General features: G+C 42.5%; 2 protein-coding genes and 3 pseudogenes across 2 annotated transcripts in view; 1 reads left to right on the forward strand and 4 right to left on the reverse strand.

Annotated features, from left to right (window-relative positions):
- Positions 1-741: 741 nt before the first annotated feature.
- LOC144713745 (large ribosomal subunit protein uL15x pseudogene) lies at positions 742-1,352 on the reverse strand (annotated as a pseudogene).
- A 1,241-nt stretch (positions 1,353-2,593) lies between these two features.
- On the reverse strand, positions 2,594-3,186 carry LOC144713758 (large ribosomal subunit protein uL15y pseudogene; annotated as a pseudogene).
- Positions 3,187-3,445: 259 nt separating this feature from the next.
- Positions 3,446-3,922, forward strand: LOC144713633 (large ribosomal subunit protein uL15x pseudogene; annotated as a pseudogene).
- An 8,415-nt stretch (positions 3,923-12,337) lies between these two features.
- On the reverse strand, positions 12,338-12,994 carry LOC144714044 (large ribosomal subunit protein uL15x). The gene has a single exon (XM_078588781.1). The coding sequence runs from the start codon at positions 12,925-12,927 to the stop codon at positions 12,481-12,483; it is 447 nt and encodes a 148-aa protein (XP_078444907.1). The 5' UTR covers positions 12,928-12,994; the 3' UTR covers positions 12,338-12,480.
- A 1,081-nt stretch (positions 12,995-14,075) lies between these two features.
- LOC144713517 (CRS2-associated factor 1, mitochondrial-like) overlaps positions 14,076-15,611 on the reverse strand; it is a 7,411-nt gene continuing 5,875 nt past the window's right edge. The window contains exons 5-7 of the mRNA XM_078588111.1: positions 15,360-15,585; positions 15,161-15,288; positions 14,076-14,271 (exon numbers count right to left, since the gene is read on the reverse strand). Of these exons, the coding sequence (XP_078444237.1) occupies positions 14,095-14,271; positions 15,161-15,288; positions 15,360-15,585 (531 nt within the window). The 3' untranslated portion in view covers positions 14,076-14,094. The remainder of the gene's footprint in view (positions 14,272-15,160; positions 15,289-15,359; positions 15,586-15,611) is intronic.

Below are 15,611 nucleotides of genomic sequence, written 5' to 3' on the forward strand. Positions count from 1 at the left end.
TAAGTTCTGACGGTTCCACAAATGTGCATCAAAGGACTAGCGTACATATTTATTTATTAAGATGGGGTATGAGTCACCACGTTGAATAAATAACGAACGATAATGATAAAACTCAGTAGGAATGGAGAATGCTTGCATATGTTTTACTGTTTCAATGTGTTTTATAAATAGTATGTGTTTGAAGCAGCCACGATAGGATATCCTTTTAAATTAAAATCATGTCAGTTCTAAGGATCCCTTGGGGGGTAAACTCTGGTCAAAAGCTTCTAAATTCAGATAATCAACGAATATTATGTCTCCTCATTCATATTGGACCAAGTCAAAGTTAGGGTCCGTGCATGCCCTGTTCGACAAAAGAAAATCGCACACATCTAAGAACAGCAAGAGGGGCCAGTTGACATCGCAGCGCCAACGCGTCTCAGTAAAGCGTAATTTTTGGCCATATGAAACAGGGAACCGGGAGGATGGAATACTAATGATTTATGGAAATAATATATCTGCAATTCTATGTTCCAATGGATGCTTTGCCAAGCAAATAGGAATGAAACCTTGAAAATATCTATGAAAATAGTCATTAAACCGAGCTACCAATGGCGAGATCTGGTATACCATCAGAAGATATGTGTGAAAACTGCTATAAATAGTGAAAAGAATATACCAACAAAAAATACTGCACAGGTTATCGAAGGGTGAAAAATATCAATATACTGACTAGTTATTAAATAGTATGAAAATCATGAATGGTCTTTAACCTTCGAGGAAAAAATAAAAACCCAAGTTCGTCATTCACGAAAAAAGGGAAACCCCAAAAAGAAAAGAAGAAAACTTATCAATTTCAAGCAGTAAGAACAACATCTCCCCCGGCCTCCTTGATCTTCTTCTCGGCATTCTTCGAGATCAGCTTGGCCTTGACCAAGATCGGCTGCGAGACCGGCAAAGCCCCCTTCCCGAGAACCTTGAAGTACCCGAATTGGGTGACATCGATGAGAGGGGCGGAAGATCCGTCGCTCTTGGCCTTGGCCTTGACATCTTCGGGGAGGAGAGACCAGAGATGCTCGACATTGACAGTGGGGCAGAAGAACTTGTTCCTGAGCTTGTGGAAGTAGCGCATCCCGACCTTGCCGAAGTAGCCGGGATGGTACTTGTCGAAGAGAATACGGTGATGGTGCAGACCTCCGGCGTTACCTCTTCCGCCGGGATGCTTGCGGTGCTTGCCGACGCGGCCATGGCCGGCGCTGACGTGCCCTCTCTTCTTCCGGTTCTTCTTGAAGCGGGTCGTCATCTTCGCTGCTCCGCGGCGCCGCTCGGGGAAGAAGACGGTCGATCGGTGTGTGCCCTAGAAGGAGAAGGGAATTCGTGGAGGAGTTTATATAGGGGGAGCGGGCTAGGGTTTTTTTTGGGTTAATATCATGGTTCAGCCCAAACTTTTTCGAAAATCAGCGTTCTAGCCCTAACTTTTTTTCGCCGCGGCACAGCCCGAACTCCCTATTTGGTCCGCGTGCGTAGCCTGGCTGTGACGTGGAATCGACGTGGCTGCCAGGTGGGTTTCCAGCGGAGTCCACCTAGGCGGAATCCACCTGGCAGCCACGTGGATTCCACGTCATAACGGGATTTGGAGAAAGTGAGATATATGATCGATTAGCCCGTCCAAGTAGAATCACCCGGGAGAGAGCTCAGAACCAGGTTTGAGAGAGGGGACGGTGGAGAGGGAGAAAGAAAGGGCGTGAGAGAGAAGGGGCGGCGGATTGTTGCTATTTGCAGTGGAATCGTTGCAAGTTTCTTCTTCGCTACGGGAGTTCCAGGAGCTAGGGTTCATTGCCGTCGTCAGGGGCTGCCTTATTATCTCCCCCATTGGTCTTGTTCATCCAAGAAAGGTGCTCTCTGTCCCTCCTAATCTTCTTATTATGCAACTCATTTTTTTTTTTTGAAAATTTATCCGAAAGTATTGCGGTTTATTGCGTCACTTCGGTGATCTATAGGAATTTTTTTTGTTGCGGTGATCTTGTTTAAAGCTGATTGTTCTAAAGGATGAACTTGTATGAAAAGTGTTGATTTTCCATTCGAATATTCTTGAAAGTTGCTGTGCTTTCCCATATGGACTGTGTCCTTCTCGTTGTCTTTGTTAAATTTTTAGCTCAAATATCTTGTTGTTGATCCTCTCGGAGTTTATCTCTTGGGAATTACCTGAAATTTGTGGATCGTCTTGTTAATTTGGCCATCTATCTGAAAAAAATGGTGTGATGTCCTTGTTGACTGTTGGTTGATCTATATTGAGAATTTGCGCAAGAAGAGTAGAATTCACAAAAAAATGAAATTTGGGCCGTTTAGTGAATAAGTGGAGAACTAGGAATTTTTCAAAGGCCAATGATACTTTAAAATTGAGATAGATCATATTAAGATTGATGATTGCGGGGAATTCCACCGATGCTGCTATCTTCTCTTGGAAGATTTTTATATCGTTCCTGATTCTTCAGGCTGGAGAAAATTTCAAAAGCAACTTACAAGTTCTAGGCCTTACTACGGAGATGCTTGGCCCGTTCTACCCGGTACCCTCTCATCTCCTTGAGAGCTGCCAAACCTACTTGGAGAGACACCGGCACAAGGTCTTTGATGAGAGTGGAGCGACCCCAAAACTTAGACTTATATTATAGTCGTTTCATATTTCTAAATTAACTCCAGGAACACAAAACACTATAATATAAGTCCGATTCTCATAATAATTAACTCCAGGAAAAATGAAAACCCAAGTTCCTCATCGAAGAAAAAAGAAACCCCAAAAAGAAAAGAAAAGAAAAGAAGAAAACATAGCGATCAAGCAGTAAGAAGGACAGCTCCCCCAGCCTCCTTGATCTTCTCCTCGGCGTTCTTCGAGATCAGCTTGACCTTGACCACGATCGGCTGCGAGACCGGCAAAGCCCCCTTCCCGAGAACCTTTAAATACCCGAATTGGGTGACCTCGACGAGAGGGGTGGAAGATCCGTCGCTCTTGGCCTTGGCCTTGACGTCTTCGGGGACGAGAGACCAGAGATTCTCGACATTGACGGTGGGGCAGAAGAACTTGTTCCTGAGCTTGTGGAAGTAGCGCATGCTGCCATCGCCCGACCATCGCCCGACCATCGCCCTCGGGATTCTCAGCGGCGGAGCTCTCCGCCATCGCCCGACCAAGGGGCTGAACACCACCATGCCTCTCCGCACCACCCCACCCCCCCGCCCCCCGACGCTGCCACCGAGTACAGGAGTACAGAGAGAGAGAGAGAGGGAATTACGTCCAATGAGGGCAAGACATGCGTTTTTTTTCCAATGAGGGCAAGACACGGGTTTTTTGGGGCAACCGGTTGCCCGCGTAGTAGGGTCCCACAAACAAACCCAAAAAAAAAAACCCTAGCTCCGCTCCACCCTATATAAACTCCCCCACGATAAATCCCCCCTTCTTCTAGGGCACAGATCGATCGTCTTCTTCCCCGAGCGGCGCCGCGGAGCAGCGAAGATGACGACCCGCTTCAAGAAGAACAGGAAGAAGAGAGGCCACGTCAGTGCCGGCCATGGCCGCGTTGGCAAGCACCGCAAGCATCTCGGGGGAAGAGGTAATGCCGGAGGTATGCACCATCGCCGTATTCTCTTCGACAAGTACCATCCCGGCTACTTCGGCAAGGTCGGGATGCGCTACTTCCACAAGCTCAGGAACAAGTTCTTCTGCCCCACTGTCAATGTCGAGCATCTCTGGTCTCTCATCCCCGAAGACGTCAAGGCCAAGGCCAAGAGCGACGGATCTTCCGCCCCTCTCGTCGATGTCAGCCAATTCGGGTATTTCAAGGTTCTCGGGAAGGGGGCTTTGCCGGTCTCGCAGCCGATCGTGGTCAAGGCCAAGCTGATCTCGAATAACGCCGAAGAAGATCAAGGAGGCTGAGGGAGCTGTCGTTCTTACTGCTTGATTGATAAGTTTTCTTCTTTTCTTTTTGGGGTTTCCTTTTTCGTGGATGAGGAACTTGGGTTTTTATTTTTTCCTGGTGTTAATTATATTATAGTGTTTAAGTTTTCGTTTAGTTTAGAAATTTGGCAGACAGTCATCCTAATAGACATCATCATTTGAATTTCTTTGTAACATCATCTTCAAGTTTTTGAGTAAATTTTCAATCATAGTAACAGTCTTCGTCTAATCCTCTTACTGATACCACCATTCTACTTATGGCTAATCACGCCGTGTAAATACTGGAATTAATCTCAGCAGTTTGACCATTGACTACTACTTAATAAGCAGGTCCTCTCTCCGTTTAAGGACATTGACAATGGTGATTTTGTCATCTATGATGGATGATGAGTGAATTATATACTTAGGACAATGATGATTTCTTGACATCGGCCAGATATATGAGGACATCTTGTCATTGCCTTCGTCATCTGAATAGGTTAAATTGATGAGAGAATGATGAAAATTTGTCATCTCATCCTCATCCGCAATGGCAGTAAACCCAAGATGAAGCAGGAGAAGTGACACAGGTGTGACCTGATACACGATGACGGCACCATAGAGGCCGAAGAAGATGCCGGCAAAGAAAGCCAGTATATCACAGCCAATGACGGCGACAGGCCAGAAGAGAGGATAGCCAGGCCGGCAATCGGCACACAGGATGTCTCCTGAAATGGCCCTTTCCTGCTTATCAGGTCTTGAAGTTTTTGTCAATAAAAAACCGTCCCATCCAATCATACCGGGCCAGTTTTTCGTTCCGTCCAGTCCATCCGGGACAAATTTTTGTCCCAAAAAATGTCCCGGACCAAACACCCATTTTATATTTTTAATATATTAATATAAACTTTTCTAAGGTTCTTAAGGGAAACATGGAGGAGAGAGAGTGCAAATGGACAAATGTACAATTAATTGTGAGCGGCGTCAGTCTGCATGCGCAAAAAATTATAAGGACTTTGATGCAAATTGTCTTGTGAGGCCATGTGGTGAGATTTCATTTGCCAGATGTGAATCCAGCGGTCTTCCTCCACACCCGTGTGTCCATTGTCCAAGACCCCTGGATGGATGTTTTCTTGTCCCACGGGACAAAAACCGTCCCGTTCGTTGGCCTCTCGGGACGAATTTTTGTCACAAAATTTGTCCGCATCCTTTGATGGGATGATTTTTTTCGTCCCAGGATGAAACAATCGTCCCGTCCGCGTCCCTGAACTTTACGTGTGTTCCCAATGTTAGTGTTGGGGGATCTGAGCATGAAATCACAACGACGATGATGTCAACTTTCTGTGTTGTCGTTAACGTCAACGAGTGTTGACAACGAGTTTTACTAAGATTAGAAAATCAGTTCTAGAGGGATCAGCGTGGGGGCACGTCAACGATGAGTGGTGGCAACGTGAAAGTTGATGAATAGGAGATGAAATCATGACGACGACGTCAACTGTGTATGTTGGCGTCATTGTCAATGATAGTTATTGACATTCATTATTTAGGTTAGGATTTGTCACTCGTCAATGCCAAAAAAAGTCAACGCGAACGTCAACGGGTTTAATTGGGTTGGCCATTCCCGTTCCCTTGGGGTCTACACATGTGGACGATGACGAAGAGTGATGTCAATGATGATGTCAACAAATAGAAGATGAATTCACTAGGATGATGATGTCAACTGTCTATGTTGTCGTCTTCGTCAACGATAGTCATTGACATCATGGCTACTATCGAGTAATTATTGACAGGAATTTGCAGAGCGATTTTATACTGGCATAATCAGATATTCTGATATCAGATCATAAAATTGAAGTAGAGATAAGAAGTGTACGAAGCACATGAGAAGTTTTCATAAATAGCAAACCGAAAAAATACTAGTGGAAAATTTAAGAAATTCCAGACGAATAAAGTCGGGCAGTAAGTGTTAACAAATAGAAAGCTGATACTAACCCAGTGGAAGATTTTAGCATTTTCCCTGGTTAAGAATTAGAATTGAACAATATCAGGTGGATACAAATATTCAACTGGCAACATATGGGAAATGGAAAAAGAATGAAGAAACACACACTAAAATTTCAGTTAAATTGTTATTCTAAGATGGTGATTGTGTCATCATCTTCATCCATGTGTCCCAAGTTGACTTTGTTGATGTTATCATAATCTCATTACATCTACATACAGCAGGCGGATGACGGATGATGAATATTATGCCGATTACGATGACAGCTAATGAATAGTGGTTACTGTCATTCATCAATGTCTGCCACCAACATTGAAATATTATTGTTATGTTATGGACGACAATTTCCTATGTTGGTATTGGCGTTGACGATGGCAGAGTCATCGACAGTTCGACAACTGTTCATCGCCTTTGGCGTCAACGTTGATGGAGGCAAATTGAGGGTATTAATTTTTAATGTGTCGTTGTAAATTTTAACTTGCCTACAATCAAATAAATTTATAAAAGTTGAAACTTACTCAGGACGTATAGTGTGAGTAAGGTCTGTTGGGTTCTGGTGGCCTTGAGATGGATGAGCAACACAAAAACGATGCACAACGGAAAACGTAATTGCGAATCGAACGGCATCAACAAAACCATTAAAATGGCGTACCTTTACACGAATCCGATTCGTGATTTCTTCAATCCCGGAGCGAGACGAGTCGAGCTGCTCAAGTGTGCAGCCTCTAGATGTATCCACACGTTCCTCGGCACGTCGGATCTCCTCCTTCTCGTAGACGAGCCCCGTTCGATCTCCGTCGGCGTCTTTACGTCATCCCGATCACATCAGGGGTGGAGAGGGGGTGTGGGGAGAGTGGAGAAGAAGGGAAAGGCCCCTAAACAATTCTGGCCTGGGTGAATTTCGTTCAAGGCCTTCCCCTATTTATACTAAGTGGGTATTTTTCATAAAAACCCCCAAAACTTAAGTATATCTTCCAACGTCCAAAAGACCATTTGCGTGTGACCCTCTAGGCCCATGTATCAGTCTAGTTAACGACTCCAGCGGCCCAATATCCATTATTGGCCTTCCAAATTAATTAACTATATCATCATATAGATTAATTAATGTCGGATCGATTTAACCCAATCGATAGGTCGAGACTCCGACACGTGGGGTGCCAAGCTACACCTCGTGTCCTAGAAGATACAAAGGAGTGTGTATAGACTCACTCATGGAACCTGTTCTTCATCGGTTACCGTGTATGTATAATCCCTCATCCACTTGACGCTCCTTGGACGACTTAGGGTATGGTCAACTGTCAAACCCTAATCGATCATCCGAGTTAGTACTGATGCATTCAGAAATCATCGGAGAACTCTTCTCCGATATTTCACTGCCTTGGCCAAGGACTTCATCGCATCATCTTCCTTGAGCTGTCACCTCTTATACGGAGGGTGGATGATCCCATCTTGATCACTCAATCGCCTTCGTGTACTTCTTGATGCACCCGAACTAAGACCGTTTAGAATCCCATGATTAGAGACTCGTTGGCCATAGCCAAAGTACAACCGTCCGTCCACAAGACGTCTTTGGTGTCTCAGGTCTAAGGACCACTTACACAACCGTGACGTGAATCAACCTGATTGACAGTTCGGTATAATACCATTCAGGGATTCGTACGGATCAATCCTGTGAACTCTTTCCACTAAAGAACACCCACTATCTATCCTTAGTGTTGGCACACTAATGGCTACAGGACCGGCCATACTCATCATATGAGTGAGGCTAGATAGTGCTATTCTATCCGGATACTTCGATGTCCTTCTCGTGTATCCTTTGAACAGAAATGTTTAGAACACATACTTAAAGACGAGTGATCTCCGTATTACGATCTCATCATAATTCACTAAGTCCGATCATGTATTCATGGACTTCATTATACGCATCACACGTGCACTATAATGAATATGTTATATTATTGAATATGGAACGAGATGTGGATTGTGTGATTGGCTTGCCGGCCACATATATTTCCATCAATCTCCCACTTGGACAAAAGCCAATCACTCTAAGTGAACAAACCCTTTGTTTACAAGTGATACTCAAGATACATTGAGCTTAATGGCTCCATCTATGGATTTGCTATAATGTCGGTCAATGGAACACTTCCATTACGTAATCTCCTACTAAAGATGATCTTCCTAATCAAGTGAAGTGTCTTAAGAAGTTCTCCAACTTCAGATGAGACCTAGACTATTTCTCTTGTGCATTAGCACCATCGGTGTCACACAACAATGGAATAGGGTTTATGATCAAATATAAATGCATGGTTAGTGATGAACATTTCAATCATTATTTCTTCTTTTGGTAACATCAACTACAATGATGTACTCCACTCTCGTCGTCAAGATTTAAGTTGACCTACTTGGAAGCTTTACAATTGACTGTACTTGCATACAATAAAACTTAACTTCAAATGTAGACTTTGTATCATTTGAATCTCATTGAAAACTCAATTTTATGTTGCCCTTGAGTTTCAATGCATCTTCTACATGAATGCTACATTTCCTTTTGTCTTCTCAAGACATCCAAAACACATATCATGTTGTTTTAGTGCTCATAACTATTAGATCTTGAGCCACTTCAGGCATTGCACATAGAATGATGTGCATGATTAATCTCATTATCATGACACAATGGACCTCTCTTGGAGTTCCCCATCCCAAAACTCCTTTTTAGAGATGACATCTATGTTTATGGATTTGGGGAGTAGTTACCTTATTGACCTATCTCTATAGATCGGTATTCTCAATACATAGGTTACTTCTCCAAAATCCTTTCATGGAGAAGATATTTGACAGTCGTTCTTTTATAGAGTATAACATTCCTACATCATTCTCAATGAGTAGAATGTACCCTACACAAAGAATATGATAATTATGATCGTATTTGTGCTCCCACTGGTCATCATGTATACTTGCATGGCTGGTTCTTCATTCTCAACGAAGACATAAGATTTGATCACTCTATCAAAAACTCATATTCTAATTTTAGAATGTCTGCTTCAATCCATAATTGGATTCTGGCAGCTTGCACACTTGGATGTATGATATTAGGTTGTATCATATACACCTTCATCCATTTCTTGATTCGTAATCATAGTGTGCATCTATGGCGAAAACAATTCTGGTGGACTGTATCATGGCAGCTAGTGTGAACCCTTACTCCATGAACTTTTGCTTTGAACAATTTCAATCTTTCCATCAGCACCTAATCTTTATCAAAAGATTACTTACTCTTAATAGGTACCATACCATTCAGAGTGTCAACCAAGTTCACAACTTTGTTGAGATGTGTGGACCAAATTCCAGAATTCATATGTTCTCGCTCATTCCAAAAGTTAGAATAGCCTCTTCATATGTTAGAGATCACCATCTCTTAGGTAGAGTGTTCCGACATTAACTCAAAATCACGATGTCCAACATTATGATCTAGTTATCTAGTCACTTCTACCAAACATATGAACCTTGTCGGTATAATTCTTAACAAGTTTAGGACTAACTCCTCGTCTAATGAGGTTATGATATTTATGGATCAGGAATTCCTTTCGAGACTACTTTGGCTCCCACTATCTTCTCGTAGAAGATATGTGTCTTCCATCAAGACAATCCTTAGTCAACAAAACACTTTTGTTGCTTAGGATGGTAAAGGTAGTATCCAAAATTTCCAATTTGGATATCCACACAATCCATATTTTATAGTCCTCAACTCCATCATATCTGAGTCGAGCCTTATCTTATGGGCTAGACTTCCCATTTGTAAAGTTGGGCTTCATTTTCTTTCCACAACTCTTGTGGAATAAAATTCACAGATTAAATGGTTAACAAGTTCAGCATTCATGCAATTGCAATGATTGCATGTACACATGGGTTCACTAGAAGTCTTAAGTTGCTCGTCATGGAATCCACCATGTCTAACACAATGTGAATCCATGTCTTTGATGAACCATTCATCTCATACGTGGATGACTAAGTTGAGATAAGTAACATCTTCATGCATGAACTATGTGAACTCCATACTCAAGTATTATTCTCTTCGATCACATCAAAAAGTTTTATACTCTTTCAGGTGTGTAGTAACGTACCTCCCCATGTATCAACTACAACAAATCATTGACATGTTATCCACTTCATAAGTTTGGAGACATGGGTACTTTACCCAAAAGGTACGATTAGCATCTAGCATATGATTCAAAATCAAACGCGCTAATTATGCATCCTATGCATCTTAGATTCTGTACCTTTTGACAATATTACATGGGCCTTGGCGCGGGCACACCGTTGCGTTCCCTAGTGCACTGGGTCTCGCTGGCGGTTGGGCCGGCTTGAGCGTCTTCGCTTGCTGGCCTGGCTGCTAGCTTGAGGCCCAATCCTTGGCCGGCCCAACAAAATATCAACATTTTGTTTGGCTTTTAGAAAGTTCCCTCTACCTTTTCTGCAAATTCCAAAAACATGCTTTCTCCTGCGATTTCATAGGAACATACTAAATAGAACATGAGCCAATGTAAATTATGCAGATTTTTTATTTAAAATGCATCATTTTCATAATTTGCTCTATTTATTGCATGACATGTAATATTTCATGAAATTGAGTTAAATATGCACGAAATGGTCCCAAAATGCCCTTAAAATATGTATAAATTCATGACAGGTGATAGGTCTATCAAACGTCAACGAGTTGTAGTCTGATATCGTCGAGTCAAAGAGATACCATAGAGAGAGGGAGATACCAGGGAGAGGGTTATAGAGAAAAGGAAACAGAGATAGGGAGGGAGAGTGAGATATGTGGGAATATGCTTGAGAGAGATAAAGAGGGAGAGATACCATAGAGATAGGGAGGGAGAAATGAGAGGGGGTATGAGAGAGATACAAGAGATGGAGAGGGAAGAGAGAGATAGTAGAGATGGAGAGGGAAGAGAGAGAGAGAGAGAGAGAGAGAGAGAGAGAGAGAGAGGGGGAAGAGAGAGAGAGAGAGAGAGAGAGAGAGAGAGAGAGAGAGAGAGAGAGAGAGGGAAGAGAGATGGAAGAGAAAAATGGAGAGGGAGAGAGGGAGAGAGGGAGGGAGAGAGATACTAGAGAGAGAGAGAGAGACTGAAGAGAGAAAGAGAGAGGGAGAGAGAGAGAGTAAAGAGAGAAAGAGAGGGAGAAAAGAAAAAGAGAGTGGGAGAGATTCTAGAGAGGGAGAGAATAGAGAAAGAGAAAGAGGTAGATGGAAGAGTGAGAAAGAGAGGGAAAGGGAGAAACGGGGGAATGGAGGTATAGAGAGGAGAGGAAAAGAAGGAGAGAGAGGGAGAAAGAGAGTGGGAGAGATTCTAGAGAGGGAGAGAATAGAGAAAGAGAGTAAGAGGTAGATGGAAGAGTGAGAAAGAGAGGGAAAGTGAGAAACGGGGGAATGGAGATATAGAGAGGAGAGTGAAAGAAGGAGAGAGAGGGAGAAAGAGAGTGGGAGAGATTCTAGAGAGGGAGAGAATAGAGAAAGAGAGAGAGTAAGAGGTAGATGGAAGTAGATTGAATTATTTATTTGTTCTTTATTGTGAATTAGGCGACTGATTGAATTATTTATTTGTTCTTTATTGTGAATTAGGCGACCGATTGAAATTCTGATGTGTTTCAATCTGTCATTTTTAGGCGTTTTGAAGAGATCCGAATCCAGCCTGAAGAAGTGGCTCGATTCAGCGTCGCTTTCCTGGGTAGGTCTTAATTTAAACCAAATGTTTGAACTTGTTTCATTTGTGCATAGAATACTCATCTCGGTTGCATTCTCCTCATCATAATAAGATGTCTCTGGAAGTTTTGTCTTACGCCGATGGGAAAGAAGTTTTGTCTACTCATCATCTGCTCGAAATACCTTACCTAGAAGGCGACGATCTATTGAGAGAAACTGAATCGCTGACCCCCTCAGAATCCGATATTTCTGATGCTTTGAGACGAGTGGGTGAGTCAGTATTCCATTTCTTTTTGTCGTTTCCTTTTTCCATCAACTCACTTAATGTTATAACAACTGATAATTTCTTATTTTCTCAAAGGTCGTGATGGACCAGAACCGGAGCTTCTTCTGGTGTTTGCCCCAGCAAGGTGCCATTTAGGCTTTCCGGCATGGAGAATGCGGTACACTGAGATTGTGTAAGTACCATTCCTCCGCTTTGCAAAAAAAAAAATCTCAGAATGCTTGAAGTTGCTCTCTGATTCAATCTGAATTTACTCCAAAAAATGAATTTACTCTGCTCCCTTAAGAGTCGCAATTGTTTTGAGTTTCTTCAGTGTTGCTCAAATATCTCCAAAACGCAGACACACGGGAGCATTGAAGTCGTTGAAGCCTGGGGCTCTCATCAAAGCAATCCACGATGATGTAAATTACTCAAAAATTTACTCAAATTTACTCAAAGATGATGTAGCAAAGAAATTCAAAAGACTATAATATAAGTCCGGTTCTCATGATCAATAACTCCAGGAAAAAAAAAAAACCCAAGTTCCTCATCGAAGAAAAAAGAAACCCCAGAAAGAAAAGAAAAGAAAAGAAGAAAACTTACCAATTTCAAGCAGTAAGAACGACAGCTCCCCCGGCCTCCTTGATCTTCTTCTCGGCGTTCTTCGAGATCAGCTTGGCCTTGACCACAATCGGCTGCGAGACCGGCAAAGCCCCCTTCCCGAGAACCTTGAAATACCCAAAATGGGTGACATCGACGAGAGGGGCGGAAGATCCGTCGCTCTTGGCCTTGGCCTTGACGTCTTCGGGGACGAGAGACCAGAGATGCTCGACATTGACGGTGGGGCAGAAGAACTTGTTCCTGAGCTTGTGGAAGTAGCGCATCCCGACCTTGCCGAAGTAGCCGGGATGGTACTTGTCGAAGAGAATACGGTGATGGTGCAGACCTCCGGCGTTACCTCTTCCGCCGGGATGCTTGCGGTGCTTGCCGACGCGGCCATGGCCGGCGCTGACGTGCCCTCTCTTCTTCCTGTTCTTCTTGAAGCGGGTCGTCATCTTCGCTGCTCCGCGGCGCCGCTCGGGGAAGAAGACGATCGATCTGATCTGTGTTTGCCCTAGAAGAGAAGAGGGGATACATATATCGTGGGGGAGTTTATATAGGGGGAGCGGGCTAGGGTTTTTTTTTTTTGGCTTTGTTTAATTGTTTAATTGCCTGTATGACAATTTGAATACAAAGATCATTTAATTTAGGGTGGAGCGGAGCTAATACGGATTTAATAACTCTTTTTTTTAAAAAAAGAGGGATTTAATAACTATTAGTTTAAGGACCCTGCTCCTTCTCTCTCTACATTCTCTCTCTTCGCCGCGTTCAATCCTGCTGCTGCTCTCTCTCTCTCTATCTCTCTCTTCCGCATTCAATCCTGCGGCTTCTCTCTCTCTATCTCTCTCTTCCGCATTCAATCCTGCGGCTTCTCTCTCTACATTCTCTCTCTATCTCTCTATGAAACCGAGTCTTCGGAGATTGGAGAAGCTGTGACGGATTTGGGGGAAGACGAAGGTTTGTGGAGCGAAGAGGTTCGGATGATAAACTCGTTTTTTTAATTTTTTTTTTTTTTTGTTTTTTGCTCAAGGATTCTGCTCCGATCTTTGGGTTTGTTTCCTCACGAGGCGTGAATTTGGTTGATGTTTGCAGAAAACGGTGTTTTGGATTTGAAATCGGAGAGATTGGATTGCTGGCGTTTTCTGGGGTGGAGAAATTAGGGTTTCGTGGTCGTGGTGCTCCGCTAGGGTGCGAATCTGGACCAGTTTTGATGGATCTTTCTTAGCGGCCTGGTGTTGTAACGATTGAAGGTTTGGTCGGGGGATTTGCGGGAATGGCGCGGTCGCGGATGCAGGTCATCGCGGCTTGGGTCGTTTGGGCGATCCTGTTCATCGCGGCTTGGGTCGCGGATGAATTTTCTGGCTAAGCTCTTGCCTGAAGATTTCTCCTCAACTCAAAAGACTATTATAATTTAGATTCATGTGGTAAATGGGTGCTTAGTATGAGCTTAAATCAATTTGCCCAACCTTCTTGGTACCTTTCCTACTTGAGAAGCTCAATTTTAACTGTTCTCACCCAAACGTGTCATAAACTTTAAATTATTCATCTTTTTAATTTATAATTACTCTGCTAGAATCCTAACTTTAACTAACTGGAGTGAGGATGTTATAAATAATTTGTTTTCATGAGTCTTGTTCAAAGAGGTCAGAGATTTTCGGCGGTACCTTCTCCTCGCTGTCGGATTCAATTTCAGAGGAAGAAGATGAAAGACCGGCCATGGCGGCGCTGGACCGGTCATCGCCTTTCCAGACAACGATCTGCTCCTTCTGGAACGTGACGAGGACGCACGGCACGAGATCCTGCGCCGATGAGGAGAAGTTGTTTGAATAAAAAAAAAGATTGAAGATATGATGAACTGGTGATTTTTCTAGATTCAAAATTCATTTTTAGATTTAAAAAACGAGCACAGATTCTTCGACCAAATCTAAGAAAAAAAATCATGTTGATTTCTTTGACATGAATTTCTTTTTAAAACTTCCTGCATTTTCAAGAGAATTAGAATAATTTGGAGAAGACAGATATGATACATTTTCTGGACTCTAATTCATTTTGAAAAATAAAATATTTCATGATCAACGAAAACACTAGTAGTTCAGGACAAAAATACCAGTGTCGAGCTGAAAATTTTGAAAAAATATATTGATCTATTTCAAATGATATTGTATAATATTCGGTCTAAAAATAGACGACATGGTTTTTATTAATTAAATTAAGGTTGTGATACTGCCGGCTAACTAGTAAAAAAAAGATTCTAACTAAATAGGATAAGCACTAATTCAATTTCAATAGTTGAAAAACAAAATACAGTCGAGTCCAAAGTACATGCACTAAGAACGCATGAAACAAATGAAATTGATCAAAACCTTCTGTTTCATGTCAGAAATGTAAGTTACTGCATTAATATACTTCCCTGAAAATAGAAAATTAGAAAATGTTTACAAGAAGCAGCACTAAAATCCCAGCAGCAAGGGAGGTATAACGGATTCCAATGCAGAAATCAACTGACTAATTCAATTTTAATACTTGAACAGACAAAAGGCAGCCGGATTCCCATAGTAAACAAAGATAAAACGCATAAAACAAGTCAAATACAAGTCATTGAAATAATCTCGGTGCTGAAAATCAAAAAAATGGAAAAATATTTACAAGAAGCAGCATTAAAATTTCCCAGCAGGAACAGAAGAATACCCTAAGTTTGACGCCGATCTTCTTGTAATCACTCCTTTCCAGGCCCTGGCAGTCGATTCGGACAAGATCACCCACCAGAAAGGCATCTCGGACCATGGTCACGAGATTACCATAATACCCATTTTTTGCTGAAAAATAAACATTCATAATTAATTTACTATAAAATGATATCATTGTTAGTTCTGACCCAATAAATTACCGAGTTTGATCAAAACCGGCACCGAGAGGCCCGTTTTCCTCATCTCCTTGGTCTCTTCCACAGACAGACCATCAATTGTTGTTTTTATCAGCTTTGGATAGACCGGTTCATGCGGCCGCCATAACATCAAGGGGATCACTGGCCTTTTCTTGGGATTGTAATATCTTCCTCGGTAGAGAATGATCGTTCCGCCTTGCCTTTGGATGATCTTCCCACCAGTCTTGTCCTAAAAATCGGCGCTGAATGATTAAG

Source organism: Wolffia australiana, chromosome 16 (assembly GCF_029677425.1).
Source record: "Wolffia australiana isolate 7733 chromosome 16, ASM2967742v1".
Classification (NCBI taxonomy): domain Eukaryota; kingdom Viridiplantae; phylum Streptophyta; class Magnoliopsida; order Alismatales; family Araceae; genus Wolffia; species Wolffia australiana.